The 16,095-nt window shown below is 38.3% G+C and overlaps 1 protein-coding gene across 1 annotated transcript in view; it reads left to right on the top strand.

Annotated features, from left to right (window-relative positions):
* The window catches only part of mybl2b (v-myb avian myeloblastosis viral oncogene homolog-like 2b), a 46,871-nt gene that overhangs the window by 15,064 nt on the left and 15,712 nt on the right, over positions 1–16,095 (top strand). The window contains exons 7-11 of the mRNA XM_065273050.2: positions 2,880–3,080; positions 10,176–10,448; positions 12,175–12,317; positions 12,410–12,509; positions 12,625–12,732. Coding sequence (XP_065129122.1) covers positions 2,880–3,080; positions 10,176–10,448; positions 12,175–12,317; positions 12,410–12,509; positions 12,625–12,732 — 825 coding nt within the window. The remainder of the gene's footprint in view (positions 1–2,879; positions 3,081–10,175; positions 10,449–12,174; positions 12,318–12,409; positions 12,510–12,624; positions 12,733–16,095) is intronic.

Raw genomic sequence — 16,095 nt, 5'->3', positions numbered from 1 at the left:
GTTGTTGATAAATGTGTGTTTTGTGGGACAAGAGAAACTGTTTATCATTGCTTTACAGAGTGTTTCAGGTTGGGACCAATTTTTGCTTTGTTGAAGGATTTATTTTTAAGATTTCATGAAACTTTCTCTCCTAAAGTGTTTATTTTAGGATTGAGATATTGTCAAAAGCAGAGAGTAAAGTGGCAGTTGATTAACTTTATTGTTGGACAGGCAAAATTTGCAATATATGTCTCAAGGAGAAACAGAATTGGAAACAGACCAAATGAAGATGTTGTAACTCTTTTTAAAGCTTTTTTAAAAGCTAGAGTGAGTGTTGAATATAAGTATTATCGATTAATGAATGATTTGGAGTCTTTTGAATTACAGTGGTGTTTTAATAATATTATTTGTGTTGTAATTGATGGAGAATTAATTTTTGATGTGTTGTTAATTTGAGTTTGGGTATATGTTTTGACTTTGTTTTTGTTTTGTTTGGTTTGTTTTGTTTTTGACTTAAGTTGGTTTGTATGATCTTTATGTATATGTTTAATAAAGGTGTATGAACTCTCTCTCTCTCTCTCTCTCTCTTCTCTCTCTCTCTCTCTCTCTCTCTCTCTCTCTCTCTCTCTCTCTCTCTCTCCTCTCTCTCTCTCTCTCTCTCTCTCTCTCTCTCTCTCTCTCTCTCTCTCTCTCTCTCTCTCTCTCTCTCCTCTCTCTCTCTCTCTCTCTCTCTCTCTCTCTCTTCTCTCTCTCTCTCTCTCTCTCTCTCTCTCTCTCTCTCTCTCTCTCTCTCTCTCTCTCTCTCTCTCTCTCTCTCTCTCTCTCTCTCTCTCTCTCTCTCTCTCTCTCTCTCTCTCTCTCTCTCTCTCCTCTCTCTCTCTCTCTCTCTCTCTCTAAGCTACAGTAACCTAATTCATCTCTCAATAAAATCACTCTTTGCTCTTTACTGAAGAACAACTGTACCACATACGAATGCGTGTATATTTAATTCATAAAGTAAAGTAGTGTTGAGCTATATGCCCCATTTTGAGAGAGTCCTATCATTAGCCTGTGAGAAAGCCGATACATGATAGTATCGGTGGAGGGGCAGTAGTTTACTCATTTATTAAAGGTGCCCTTCCTCTGTCGTTTTTATTGTTTTATGCTGTTGTCTGAGGTCTACTCATGACGTTTGCATGGTTTTCACATCCAAAAACATCAGAAGCAATAAGTAATAGGCTATTTTGTACCCTGATTTTGAAGCTGGTTAGAGAAATGATCCGTTTAAATGGGCGGGCTGCATTGACGACTTGGAAGTAAACGCCCACTGCTATGATTGGATAACAGTTTTTCGTTCAAACTTACTTTCAATTTAATCACATGTGTAATCAGTTTAATGTTAAGTGAGTGTCTAATAACACAGTGTCTTTCTTACACACGCATATTTTATCATAAACCCTTTTGACACACACACACGCGCGTGTCTTTTATCGTAAACCCACGCACAAAAAACACACACAGTGACACATAGTACTAAAGTGTTTTACTCACATAAGCTGCGCCATTCTGTCCGGATCCAATATTGATAGAGGAGCATTGCTTTTTAATCGCAGTCTCTCTTCAAATCCAGCGTTCTTCTGAACATCCAAACATGTAGGAACTGTTATGATTCCCTCGTTTAATAGGAATGATGTCTCGACGAAAAACAATGGCCCAAATACGGTACGGTTGACGTTTAGCCATCCTTGCTGTAACTTGTTATGAAAACCTAACTCAACTACACGTAATATGTGGGTGCGGTCTCAAGTTGAAGAGCTCATGAATAGTAATGACCTCGATCAGTTCCACGTCACACTGAGCAGCTTTTCAAACTGACCTGATTTCTACACTTATTTCTTTTCAGTGGCTACAGCTGACAGAGGAGGTGGAAGTTATTTTTCACATTCACAACACAAACACATATGGACCTAACACATATCAAAAAATACAAGTAAAAACGGTTTTATGTGGAAGGGCCTCTTTAAACTACTTCCCCACTACTTTATTTATGACAAGTCACTTGATTGGTGGACTAAAAAGAAGCAGGGGCAAAAAAACTGATGCCATTAATCCATCTGCGTCTAAAATTTCCTGCGTGCCAGGGAGTGGGAACAACAAACTTGCTGGTTTTAACCCTCTGCACGCCTAACAACCTATCTAGTGCAAGGAAATGTCAGAGCCGTGTGTATTACAAGTTCATGCCGCATGCATTCAGGTCCGAGCAAGAGTCCAAGATACGCACTTTGAGTCCACGTGCAAGAAGAATCTGCACATTACAAGCTCTCTCGTGCAAAGTAAAGCCCACAAACCCTCTCATGCGAGGAAAAGCATGCAATGCACATCATCGATACATGATACTATCGTCTATCGGCACAACCCTACAGTTTCATTTAACAGACATAAGCCTTTTTAAAGGCATATTCAATTTCTCTATGCAAAATAAATATTTGTTGTACATATTTATTTGATTCTCTGTTAAAACAATAATATAGGCTACCTAATTACTGCAAGTAATATAACAAAGGCAACATCTGTGCTATTACTTTATCTAGAAAATTTTTTAACAGTTACAGTCATCAAAAAGCTTGCATTGAAGAGTCATTGAAGAATCTGAATCGACATTGGTATCGGACGATCACAAAGACAACAAATTTGGTACTTTGTATCAGCTGCAAAATTCTTGATCGGAGCATCACTACTTTCATATACACTAATGATGAATCTAATGAAAAGGAGTTCCCATGTATTCTAATTCTTGTCTGATCAATTTGTTCGTTTTATGAAGTAATTTTAAGCATTGAAGAATTAACCTTAAAATTAAATGTTTACCCAGTTGTTTTGGTAGTGTAACATTTATTTCTAACACTCTTGGATATTTATAGGATTCTGATGCACATGAGAAAGGCAACACTGCTTCTACCAAAACTGCATCTCCCAAGACACCAAAAGCTCCAACAACCCCTAAAAGTGAAGCAGACCACTCTGGAGACTCTAATGTGTCCACCTGGATCATGGACAGCTCGGGTTTTCTCTCACCCTCAGCCGCTCCAACGTTGAAGGAGGTGATGGAACTTATGGATGGGGTAAGTCCTAAAACAGATTTAAACTGTGGTCCAGTAATTCGGATTAGGGTTTTTCAGTCAGAGGTTTGTGATATTGGCAGAAAAAAATGATAATGTTAATAATATCTGTGATTTTGCCAATAATGATATCACACAAAATTTAGCATCCTTCAAAAATGTGTTTGTAAAAGTCTTATGGTGCGTTTAGGCGAAGAAGGAAACCTAAATACATTGAAACACCTTGTACCTTTACCTTTATATCAAGTAATATTTCATTAATACTGAATTCTCTATCGCCATATCAGTTAAATTAATCTGAATTAAAGGGATAGTTCGGCCAAAAATGATATTAAACCCATGATCTTTCAGTTGATTAAATGTAATGTTACGGGGTCCACGACCTTCAAGTCCAAAAAAAGTGCGTCCTTCACAAATTAAATTCAAACGGCTCCAGGAAGATAAACAAAGGTCTTCTGAGGGTAATCCGCGCGGTGTTGTTGTAGAAATATCCATATTTAAAACTTTATTAACGAAATGAAATACCTTCCGGTAGCGCCGCCATCTTAGACTCCTCTGTATTCAGGAGAGAGTATTAGCGTAGTGTACGCACTTTTCTTAGTGACGTATGACAAATTCGGAGGGCGGGGGCACAGAGCAGCGGCAGAGTAGCCTCCGTAGGCTGCGTAAGCTCTCATCCTGAATGCGGACGCGACTAAGATGGCGGCGCTACCGGAAGGTATTTATTTACGTTAATAAAGTTTTAAATATGGATATTTCTACAACAACACCGCGCGGATTACCCTGTTTATCGTCCTGGAGCCGTTTAGATTTAATTTGTGAAGGATGGACGCACTTTTTTTGGACTTGAAGGTCGTGGACTATGGGTGGCCCCCGTAACATTACATTTAATCAACTGAAAGATCTAAAACATTTCATAAATTTTCGAAAATGTGTTTGTCTGAAAAATGATGGACATATGCAACTCGGACAGCTTGGGGGTGAGTAAATCATGGGTTTAATATCATTTTTGGCCGAACTATCCCTTTAATCTGAACATTCTGGCCCTTGTACTCCTGCTACAGCCAAAGGAATTGTGAGTGTCCTTTAGCTTAAACATTTGAAATAATATAAACAATATTATATTCAAACTTTTGACTGTTTTCTTTAATAACTACATTACACAATACTTGTACTTTTACTTTAGGAATTGAGTAGTATATTTTAAAATAAACTACTTGCCGTACTTAAGTACAAAAACATTTGAATACTTTAATACTTTCACTTAAGTGCTGTGCTTAAAGAGCACTTCAACTTCTACTCAAGTCACCTTTTTTGATAGAGCACCTGTACTTTTACTCAAGTCTGGGTCCCTAGTACTTTATACATCTCTGGTGACATGATGAGTTTGGTGTGCGTTCACAAGCTCTCTGTTTCTCAATGAAATGGGATGCGGCGCGAACAAGCTTGTGTCACATTGTATCCTTCATGTTTCTGAACTTGAGCAAAGTTTTACCATTAGAGGACTTCACGGAGCAACCGCGGCCTGTATGGTTCCGGGTTTGTATTTGAAATGGTCAGTCGGGTCCGGGTCAGTCATAGTTAAATTACTTCGGGTAATTTGGTACCATTGAATGAATGGGGCTAAGCTAAATGCTATCGAAGTGTCGCAGCGCGCTCCAGCGCTTACGTGCACACACACAGATGACAGCGGGATGTATCAACAATTCTTAGTTAAGGTAATAACATATATTTTAATATTGAAAATGAGTAGACTATTCCTTTAACTTGCAATTTCTGTGATCCTGTCAATCCCAAGTGGCTGCAACACACATTTTGTATTTGATGCCTATTTGACAGAGAAAATGGGTGTTTGTAGTGTCAAAGATATTGGACTTCCTACTTTCAATGATGCAAAATGATGATTTTTACATCATTGAAAGAAGGAAGTGCAACACTGAAATCTGTATTTCTCCTGTCTCAGTGGCAACTGAGGAACTGATGCACGACCATTCAAAAACATGACTGGGGTTCTAACTATACAAAGCTTAATGCAAATGGGTGAAGTGTCCCTTTAAGGCCAACAAAATTCAATTTAAGCTGATTAAAAGTCAGTTATACTGGCACTGTCGCAGCAGCCGCTATGAAAACCAGCCGTTTTGCCACTCAACAGGGCGAGTTCCGCCGTGGTCACATGGAAAAGTGACGTCAATGCATACCATCTATATTAGAGATCAATCAAATGGTCGAATCAAACACGGTGCACCACAGTGAAATAACGGGACGGTGCGAGGTTACAGCCCTACTGTATACTCTGGGTTTGGCGAGAAAAATACCTTAAATTTAGTTTTGTATTAGCAAAAATCTTTTCTGGGTTAATTTAACCAACTAGCCCGTAGCTTACCTGAGCATTTGCCAGTTTCTGAAACATAGAGGACCCAGAAGGGACCCGAAAAATTTATGCTTTCAGGGATTAATAATAATTGAAAGTGCACAAGATATACACAGCACACAGTCAATTGTGCATTATAAACATAACAGTTGCTTCAATGCATCTCCCAGAATGGGAAAGAAAGGTGATTTAAGCAATTTTGAGCGTGGCATGGTTGTTTGTGCCAGATGGGCCGGACTGAGTATTTCACAATCTGCTCAATTACTAGGATTTTCATGCACAACCATTTCTAGGGTCTACAAAGAATGGTTTGAAAAACATCCAGTATGCGTCAGTCCTGTGGGCGAAAATGCCTTGTTGATGCTAGAGGTCAGAGGAGAATGGGCCGACTGATTCAAGCTTATAGAAGAGCAACTTTGACTGAAATAACCACTCGTTACAACCGAGGTTTGCCGCAAAGCATTTGTGAACCCACAACACACACAAACTTGAGGCGGATGGGCTACAACAGCAGAAGACCCCACTGTTACCACTCATCTCCACTACAAATAGAATAAAGAGGCTACAATTTGCACGAGCTCACCAAAATTGGATAGTTGAAGACTGGAAAAATGTTGCCTGGTCTGATGAGTCTCGATTTCTGTTGAGACATTCAGATGGTAGAGTCAGAATTTGGCATGAACAGAATGAGAACATGGATCCATCATGCCTTGTTACCAGTGTACAGGCTGATGGTGGTGGTGTAATGGTGTGGGGGATGTTTTCTTGGCACACTTTAGGCCCCTTAGTGCCAATTGGGCATTGTTTAAATGCCACTGCCTTCCTGAGCATTGTTTCTGATTATGTCCATCCCTTTATGACCACCATGTACCCATCCTCTGATGGCTACTTCCAGAAGAACATTGCCCCATGTCACAAAGCTTGAATCATTTCAAATTGGTTTCTTGAACATGACAATGAGTTCACTGTACTAAAATGGCCTCCACAGTCACCAGATCTCAACCCAATGGAGCATCTTTGTGATGTGGTGGAACTGGAGCTTTGTGTCCTTGATGTGCTTGCGACAACTCGTACAAAACTGGCTTGTATATCAGGGAGGCACGAAATAAAAAAGTGCCACTTGCTATGCAAAAACACACTTCAAAGACTCTGTTGCCATTTGGCAAAAGGCGCTATGCTCTGAAGAGACTCCAAGCGCTATTTTTGAAAAGCAAATCCAGCACACCATCCAAAAACACACCATACTGTTTGTTTAATGTTTAATGATCTGATTAGTGGCTAAACTGAACTCTGGAACAAAGACCGCGTCAAAGATAACAAATGTTTTGGTTCCCTGAAGGCGAGGGAAGATTGGCGATCATTAGGGATGCTCCGATCAGGACTTTTGTAGCCCAAACAAAGTAGCGATTTGTTGTCTTCATGATCAGCCGATACCAATGCCCGATACAGATTCTTCAAGCTGATATGCAAGCTCTTTGATGACTGTAACTGTAAAAAAAAATCTAAATAAAGTAATAGCACAGATGTTGCCTTTTGTTATATTACTTGCAGTAATTAGGTAGCCTATATTATTGTTTTAATAGAATCAAAGAAATTGGCACAACAAATATTTGTTCTGCAAAGAGAAATTTTATATGCCTTTTAAAAAGGCTTATGCCTGTTAAAAGCAATGAAAATATAACTTCACAGTCTTTACTATATGAATTAAACATACACAATTCGTATAAAGTACAACAGTTCTTCAGTAAAGGGCAGAGAGTGATTTTATTGAGAGATGAATTGGGTTACTGTAGCTTTAAGATGTAAGAGAGATAGCTCTGCTCATGTGCACTGAAGACAGGCAGCTGTGTGTGCGCGTGTGTTGGGTGTACGCAGACAAGAGCAGCTGTGAGGAAAATGAAAGTTTAAACTGTCAAAACTTTAAAATGCATGCAAATAATAAACTTTCGGCATGAGGATGCAATTGTCCGCGATAGGTAGGTGTTTTCTAAGCTGTTTGATGGGGATGTGAAGAAGCGTCACTCTGTTAGGACTGGAGCGCGTCCTCATGGAAAATGCACATCTTTTTAAAGGCAAAGTGAGAAATTCTCTCTAATTGCAGCCGCATTCAGGAGCCCTATGATGACAAAAGATGATGACAAAAGAAAATAGAAAGATCGGTTATTGAGATCAGCTAATTAAGCGAGTACCGATTGTGTCATTAAATGCCATTATCGGCCGATACCGATCTGCGACCGATCGATCAGAGCATCCTTAGCGATCAGCGCTATGTAAAGGGAGGTTTGTCAGCCGATCTGTAATTAACATTGTATACATTATATAGTACACATTTTACACCGTTCAAATCATAGTGTACAGAAACTACACTGAGCTAACGTTACTAAGGTAATCTACTTGTTGTTTATTTTGCTTGTTATCAGAAATAAACTACTCCGCACAGAATCAATAACAGTAAAGTTCTTTTAGAGTTTACCGGAGGTTATGTGTTTGAAGAAAGCTGTTTGTTTATGTTGCTGAAACAGTCTATATCACATTCTGAATGTGCAGGCACACAGTGAATTTGTGGAAAATTAAATGAGCAATATACAAGATAATTTGATTTAACACATCATTAAAACGACAATTAAGATATCATCTCAAATATATATTGCACACCCTTAGTCAGGAAACGTAGACTTTTTTTTTAAATGCAAACGGCCACCAAAATAAAATTTACAGTACTGTGCAAAAGTCTTATAGCCTGGTCCAACCAGGCTCTCGTACATTCATTTCATTTGTACAGAGAGTTTTACGCAGGAAGCACGCAGGAGTTTTAGGCCATCACCACCACTTTTTTTAATGTCCATCCATATTTATTTTTTTATCTATTTTATTGAAATGCAAGCAGAAAATACCGGAAATATGTACAAAAAAATAAAAAATAAATCCGACATCTAAAGACGTTTTCTTTAGACATTGTCAGTGTTTAGTGTGACCTCTCTTGGCACTAAACACATTTTGAGCAGAATTAAGTAAAAAGACTTTTAAAATTAGAAATTAGGATTTAATTTTAGTTAGGTTTATGTGATCTGGCAGTTTCCTGCTATCACTCAAGTGGAAGGGGAGTTTACCCTAAAAATTTGACCCAACTGTTTAAATTTTTATTCAGTTTTTAATACTATATACACATTTCCTGTATTTTCTGGATGTATTCTATTAAAGCGACTGAGAATAATTATATACAGTGCCCTCCATAAGTATTGGAACAGATAGACATTTTGTGTTATTTAAGCTGTTTAGCAAAATGTATTCCAGTTACAGTCATATTATGACTATTGACTTACAGTGCACACTCTCAGCTTTATTTTGAGGGTTTTCACATCCAAATTGGCCGAAGGATTTAAGAATTACAGCCATTTAATATGTAGCTCCCCCTTTTTAAAGGGGTCAAAAGTAATGGGACAGTTGGCTTAAAAGCTGTTTTATGGACCGGTATTGTCTATTTGTTAAATAATTTCCTCATTAATGACAGATGTTAAAGGTCTGGAGTTGATTTTAAGTGTGACAATTGCATTTGAAAGCTGTGGCTGTGAACCCAAATCATTCGATTCAGGGACATCTCCATGCAAGTGATAGACTATTTTTAGCTTTCAAAAACACAACAAATCCATCAGAGAGATAGCAGAAACATTAAGAGTGACCAGATCAACAATTTCTGACGAAAGAACAACACACTGGTGAGCTCAGCAACATAAAAATCTTGTTTGTCTATATAGGATAACAGTGGTGGATGATCGCATTATCCTCTCCATGATAAAGAAAAACCCCTTCACAATGCATTCCCACTGCCTGAACACTATTTTACTGAAAATGTTGTCTGTAGATATCATGAGATATTCTTTGCCTTCTTCATCAATTTTTATTCTCATTAGTCTTATACAGGTTGATATCAGTTTAATTTCTCCAAATAAAGCTTTTTGAGAGCTTGTCTGACTTTTTTTGGAGTCTAATTTCCCCTTCCTATTCTTGTGGCTTTTGTATCTTGTGGTGAACCCTTTTTATTTCTCCTTGTAATATCTTCTCTTTATTGTTTTGATTGACAATGACATCTTTACCTCCTGTCCTCTAGAGTGTTCTTCATTTGTCTGGACATTGTAAAGGGGCTTTTCTTTATCATGGAGAGGATAATGCGATCATCCACCATCGTTATCCTATATAGACATACAGGATTTTTATTTTGCTATGGTCTGTATCACTTGCATGGAGATGTCCCTGAACCAAATGATTTGGGTTCACAGCCACAGCTTCCAAATGCAAAATAGAAATAGACAATACCTGTCCATAAAACAGCTTTTAAGTCAACTGTCCCATTACTTTTGACCCCTTTAAAAAGGGGGAGCTACATATTAAACGTCTGTAAATCCTAAATCCTTCAGCCAATCTGGATGTGAATACCCTCAAAATAAAGCTGAGAGTGTGCACTGTAAGCCAATACTCATAATATGACTGTAACTGGAATACATTTTGGTAAACAGCTAAAATAACACAAAATGTCTATCTGTTCCAATACTTATGGAGTGCATGTACGATCACTATAACATTGCAAAAACAGCAAATCTAATTCTGGCAAGGTGGCCTAGGACTTTTGCACATTACTGTATGTCACCATGCTGTTATCTAAGATGTATGAAATAGATGTGCTTTATCCAAAGTGCTTTTTTCATGATTTGCTGTTTCCTTTTTACAAGGATCTTGAAGGCTGGTGTACAATGTCAGACTTTGACCTACCAGAGGAAAATCAGAATTCAGAGCATCTGCAGTTTCGGCTGGAGGGAAGCACCCTGCAGGAGCTCAGCAAGGGCAGTAAAGGAGAACTCATCCCCATCTCACCAGGCGGGGCAACACCACCATCAATTTTGAGTCGGCGCAGTCGTCGGCGCATCGCCCTTTCCCCAGATCCCAACGACTCCATGACCCCAAAAAGCACACCAGTCAAAATCCTGCCCTTCTCTCCTTCACAGGTACTACCAACACTATCTGCATTTGAAAAGGACATCTGTCAGTGTGTGTGTGTGTGTCTGTATATATAGGTTTGTGTCTGATGTATCTGGTGGTAGTTTTTTGTCTAGCAATGCCCTGAAAACCACACAGCATCCTAATAACACCCTGAATAGAATTGTTAGTAACACTGACACATCATCTTTTAATTTGATTAATTCGTATATATAGGGTAATTGTTTCAAAGCAGCTTTATGTTAATAGAAGTATGAGAAAACGCAGAAAAATCGGTGTACAACCAAAGTAGTAGAGAACAACAGCTAAGATTAAACTGTACTAGCAAGCAAATAATGTAACACATAGAAAGAAAGTTCTTTAAGCCAAGGGTTGAAAAACTCTTAAAGAAAAAAAAAGAAATTATAATGCGTTATTTTGACCCAAAGTGACTTAAAAGGGTTTAGGCTTTATATGTGTTTAGCAATATTTAAAAATGTATGCCATATTTAACTGGTAACCAGTGTAAAGATGCCAAAATTGGCCTCATGTGATCATACATCTTAGATCAAGTAAGCACTCTTAAAGCGACATTTTGAACCAACTGAAGCTTGTTTACCTGATCTTGAGTAAAATGACATGACGTATAATAAAACATTAAACTAATAAGCAAGCATTCAACCATTAAAATAAGGAATGTGCTGAGTCAATAGCAGATATCAGTATCAGGAACGATCAAGACATTTTTAAACTGAGAGAGAGCTCTGGTTGTGGATGTAATGCATGGCTAAAATGTTTGCAGTGTGCAAATATTAAAGCAGTGCATCAGACACTTGTTGTGATGTCAGCAGTGCGAGCATCTCACAAGGTGGCACAAGAACAGATTGGTGTCCAAGACTGCTACTTCAACAAGGGATTTCAAACTCAGATTCACTCAATTGCTCTGTGATAGAGAATACAGGATTGTAATAGATTCACATACGTGATCGTAATTTTATTATCTTCTAGCGATTCTGCAGATACTCATTAACTCTTTCCCTGCCATTGACAAGTTATCTCATATTTGAGAGGTGATAAAAGAGAACAAATGAAGATAGGATAGATGAAGCTTTTTTTTAAAGCAGAGGGTCTGTTCTTTCATTTGATATATTGTTTGTTTATATATTCAAAAGAACATTTTCGGGAAGGCATTACATTTTTGTGAAAATCTTAAATGCTGGCACTGATTGGCAACTTCTTTTAAAAATGCTGGTGGGGAAGAGGTAATTATTATGGGGCGGTTTCTCAGACAGGGCTTACCCTAGTCCCAGACTAAAATGCAAATTTGATCTGCGTTAATTTAAAAACACCTTGCCTTGACATATTTTAGTGACATTATTTTTTCTCAAGATGTCCATCAGTAATGTTGTTGTTTTGTTGTGTGTGAGGTTTGTTTGTAAAAACTACTTAAATGTCTTAATGTTCTAATATAACTAAGGGCTAGTCCTGGATTAATTTAAACCCTATCCGGGAAACCACCCTTATATGTTTTATATAGATTTAGGGATAGTAGAATCTGACTACTTTCCTTGCTTACTGGTCTCAAGGATCTGAGGGTTACTTTAAAATCGGGAAGTATTATGAAATTTTGTTTACAATGTTTCTGTAATTGATATTGTTATCAGTTATTGTTGCTCATTTTATTATCTTTATTAGAATATTATACAGTAGTTTTTGACAACAGAATAATATGATAAATGATGTTAATTTTTACAGTTTCTGAATATGTGGACCAAGCAGGACACCCTGGACCTAGAGAACCCTTCACTTACATCTACTCCTGTGTGCAGCCAAAAAAGCATCGACACAACACCCTTACACCGTGATAAAACTCCACTTACTCAGAAGGAAAACTCTTTGTGCGTTTCCAAATCTTCAGTGTTGACTTAAACCTTAAAAAGTTTTATCTGAAGTTCCTGACATTCCTAAACCTGCAGATTTTTTGCCGTAGGTTCATCACACCAAATCACAAGTCTGACCTGGACACAACTCCACGCACTCCCACTCCATTTAAAAATGCCATGGAGAAATACGGACCCCTGCGACCACTGGTTAGAAATTATATTTTCACCTCATCATCACTGCAGACCTCTTGTTTGATGTTCTAGTTTTGATTCTGTAAGGGAAATAATGAAAGGCATGTTTGTTTTGGTTCTTTATTTAAAGCCTCCAACCCCAAATCTGGAGGACCTCAAAGAAGTCTTGCGCAGTGAGGCTGGAATTGATCTGATAGTAGAGGATGAAACTCCTACTGAGAAGAAATGCAAACATGTGGTAGGTTGTTTTATTTGCTCGTTAATGACGGTCTAGTAGGGCTATTGCGTAAACGCAAACCCATATTACCGCGCTACTGACAAGCCAACCGCAGATGATGACAAGCAACCTTAACAAGCGCAATGTTTACGTTTAGTTTATGAAGCTTTGCCCTTGTTTTAAAGGCGCTCTAAGCGAATAATGTGCGACGTCACTTCCTGTTGATGTTTGAACTGTTTTCAAACAGACAGAGCGTAGCTAACTCCTCCCCCTCCCCCTCCCTTCCGTGCTTTCATGAACGCGCCCAACCCCCACCCCTAAATCCTTCTTGTCGTTTATTGGCTGGAATACTTTGTTTTGTTTTGTGCTGGCTAGGTTTGGCCATTTGTTGATATTGCCGTTTGTGAAGCCTGGGCTGTCTACAGAGATCGCGTTTTTTTACAGTTTGATCAGGAGACAGGCAGCAAGCAGATAGTGAGGAGATGTTTCCGGTATGTAACAAAAAATGTTTTATGGTCTAAAACGCTTCAATTCGCTTAGAGCACCTTTAAATGTTATACATGTGTAATAGTCAACGACAAAGAGAAAGCTCTTGTTGGTAATACTTTACTTGAAGGGGTGTTCCAAAGACTAACATGACACCTTCATAATCATGACATGACAGCTGTTATGAACATGAAGGATATTTTATGACAACTGTCATTAAGTGCCATTTGTTCAATTACCGTAAAACTTCAAATAATAGCCCAGGCTTTTATTTTCCCAAACCTATTGTCACACCAGGCGTCTAAAAGAGACGGGCGTCTATAATGGTGCTTTTCCATTGCATAGTACCCCACGGTTTAGTTTAGTTTGGGTCGGGTCAGCTCACCTCACTTTGGCGTGGTTAGCTTTTCCATCGAGTTTAGTATCACTTCGGAGTGGGAGGGATTATAGGCGTGTCGTTATATTTACGCTGCTTACTGCTGTGACATCATACACGTGAGAGCGTCGCTGTACATTCCCATACATTCATTTATTTCTCAGTCTGCCACAAAATTAAAATTGGCCACCACAAATAGATGTTTGCACATCGCGTTTATAACTACCTCTGTCTCACATGACAGTTTCTGTTCAAACACCCGACCCGTGGGGTAAGTCGACGGCGCTCCGCTGAGCCTCATTCAAGTTGCATTTAAGCATATATAATGCGGACGTGCACGTAGCGAATGTGCCGCCACAAACTGCAAGTCTGGAAAAAAAAATTATGGTGTCCCGGATTCTCAACTTGCGGATGTTTTTCATCATTAAAGGGTATTTGGAAACTTATAGCAGAACACAGATAACAACATGTTTGCTTGAGACAGCGCAAGCTAGCAGTAAGCTAAAGCTAATATTTACATTATAGCAATGACGTGACGATTCTCTCAGACCAATCACTGATCTACAGTGTTTTCGCGTCACGTTTGGTATCAGCTCGGGTCGCTTGGAACCCCAACCGAGGTGGTACGAAAAAAAGTATCGGGTACTACGTACTGCACCCAATGGAAAAGCTCCCAAAAGTAAGCTGACCCGACCCAAACTAAACTAAACCGTGGGGTACTATGCAATGGAAAAGCGCCAATAGAGACAGGCTTTTAATTCAATCGTTCCAGCATGACAGCAGGAGGTTACCACATATTATGTTTTATTTATAATTTGAATGTGTTTAACAAATTAGTTTGTGTAAGAATAAATTCTTAAATTATTTGGCAGCATAAATAAAGCGAACGAGGATATGCTTTTTATTGGTTGTTGTGTAAAATCTTACCCAGATACAACAGTGCAATTTTCTGATTGGCTATTGTGTAGCCTCTTTCATTTTTTTTTTTTGGATTGGCTCGCTGGACTAGAACTCCAGGGGAGCCGGGCTTGATAGAGAGAGCAGTGAGGCCAGATACATTTGGGTGCTGCAGCATATTAAATATGATAAACAGTGTTTCCGCGCGAGAAATACAATGTGTGGCGGGAGTGCATGCATGACAAAAGACTGAAAGCCCGGCTATTATCAGCGGCCTCAAAACACTACCGGCCCACCGGGAAAAGTCCAGACTCTCCCGATTCCCACTTCGCTACTGTCATCATCACTTCAATCCCGACGACGAACCTTGTTGTGTTGTCATAGTGATGAGTAATGGAACGACTGCTTCTGTCACGTGATATCTACCGGTAATCAAAACTTTAGAGTGTGCTATCTGCACCATAGAACTGGCTTAAACAGACGATCTGACAGATCTTAAAAGATTAAGTACAACCTGAAACTAAAAACCAGACCAGGCCTTTATTTGAGACAGGCCTTTATTTACCCAAACCTGTCGTCCCACCAGGCGTCTAAAAGAGACAGGCATCTATTTGGGACTCGGCTATTATTTGAAGTTTTATGGTATGTAATTTTTAATGCAAAGATGACATTGTTTAAAATGTCTTTATGACAACTTGACACAAACCAAAACATCCAACTTGTCATAAATCTGTCATAAACATTTCATTGCAGAATAGTTATTAGACTTAAGAATTTACCAAGCTTTATGGGTTAACATTAGATTAAACTGTCATTTAAATATCATTAAGTGTTAATACTATGTCAACTAATTTTAAATCTGCAACAGACATGTCAAAAGATTATACTTAACTTTATGTTTGTGTACAAAACATAAAAAGCTGACAACTAACAGAACTTGTTCTTCCTTACACAGAGGGTTCTGAAATTTGCTGACATAGAAGAAAAAATTGAGAAAACATGTAATTAATAAATTTTAAATGATTTTCCAGGGATATGGACCCAACACTGCATGGCTAAACCCATTATAAGTGGTCAGTTATGTTGTCTTGGTAATGTCAAGTTGTCATGACAAGTTATGATGTATTGGTTAATGCCAAGTTGTCATAACAAAGACATCTCAAACAATGTCATCTTTGCATTAAAAATGACATAATTGAACAAATGACACTTAATGACAGTTGTCATAAAATCTTCGTGTTTATGACACGTGTCATGTCATGTCATGATTATGAAGGTGTCGTGTCAGTCTTATGAACACCCTTTCAAGTAAAGTGTTAACGTATTGGTTTTCGTACATTATCCAAATTGTTAAAAAAAAACTTGGCTATTAATTTTTCGTTAATACCTTTGCCTGACTCTAAATGCAGTTTTAACTTTAATCAAATTGGTTAATACAAATACAATTGATCACTTGGCTTTATTTAAACTGCTTTAAATAAAAACTGTTAGAGGTTTTATCTTTAAATCATTATATAAACTTATTACACGGCTCTCTGGAATGCTTGATTCTGATTGGTCAGTTGAGACATTTGCAGGTTTGTTCTTTTCAAATAATAACCGCTCCAAAATAATAACGCATAGCC

The sequence above is a fragment of the Paramisgurnus dabryanus genome, chromosome 14 (assembly GCF_030506205.2).
Source record: "Paramisgurnus dabryanus chromosome 14, PD_genome_1.1, whole genome shotgun sequence".
NCBI lineage: Eukaryota > Metazoa > Chordata > Actinopteri > Cypriniformes > Cobitidae > Paramisgurnus > Paramisgurnus dabryanus.
This window is presented reverse-complemented; position numbering and strand designations above follow the sequence as displayed.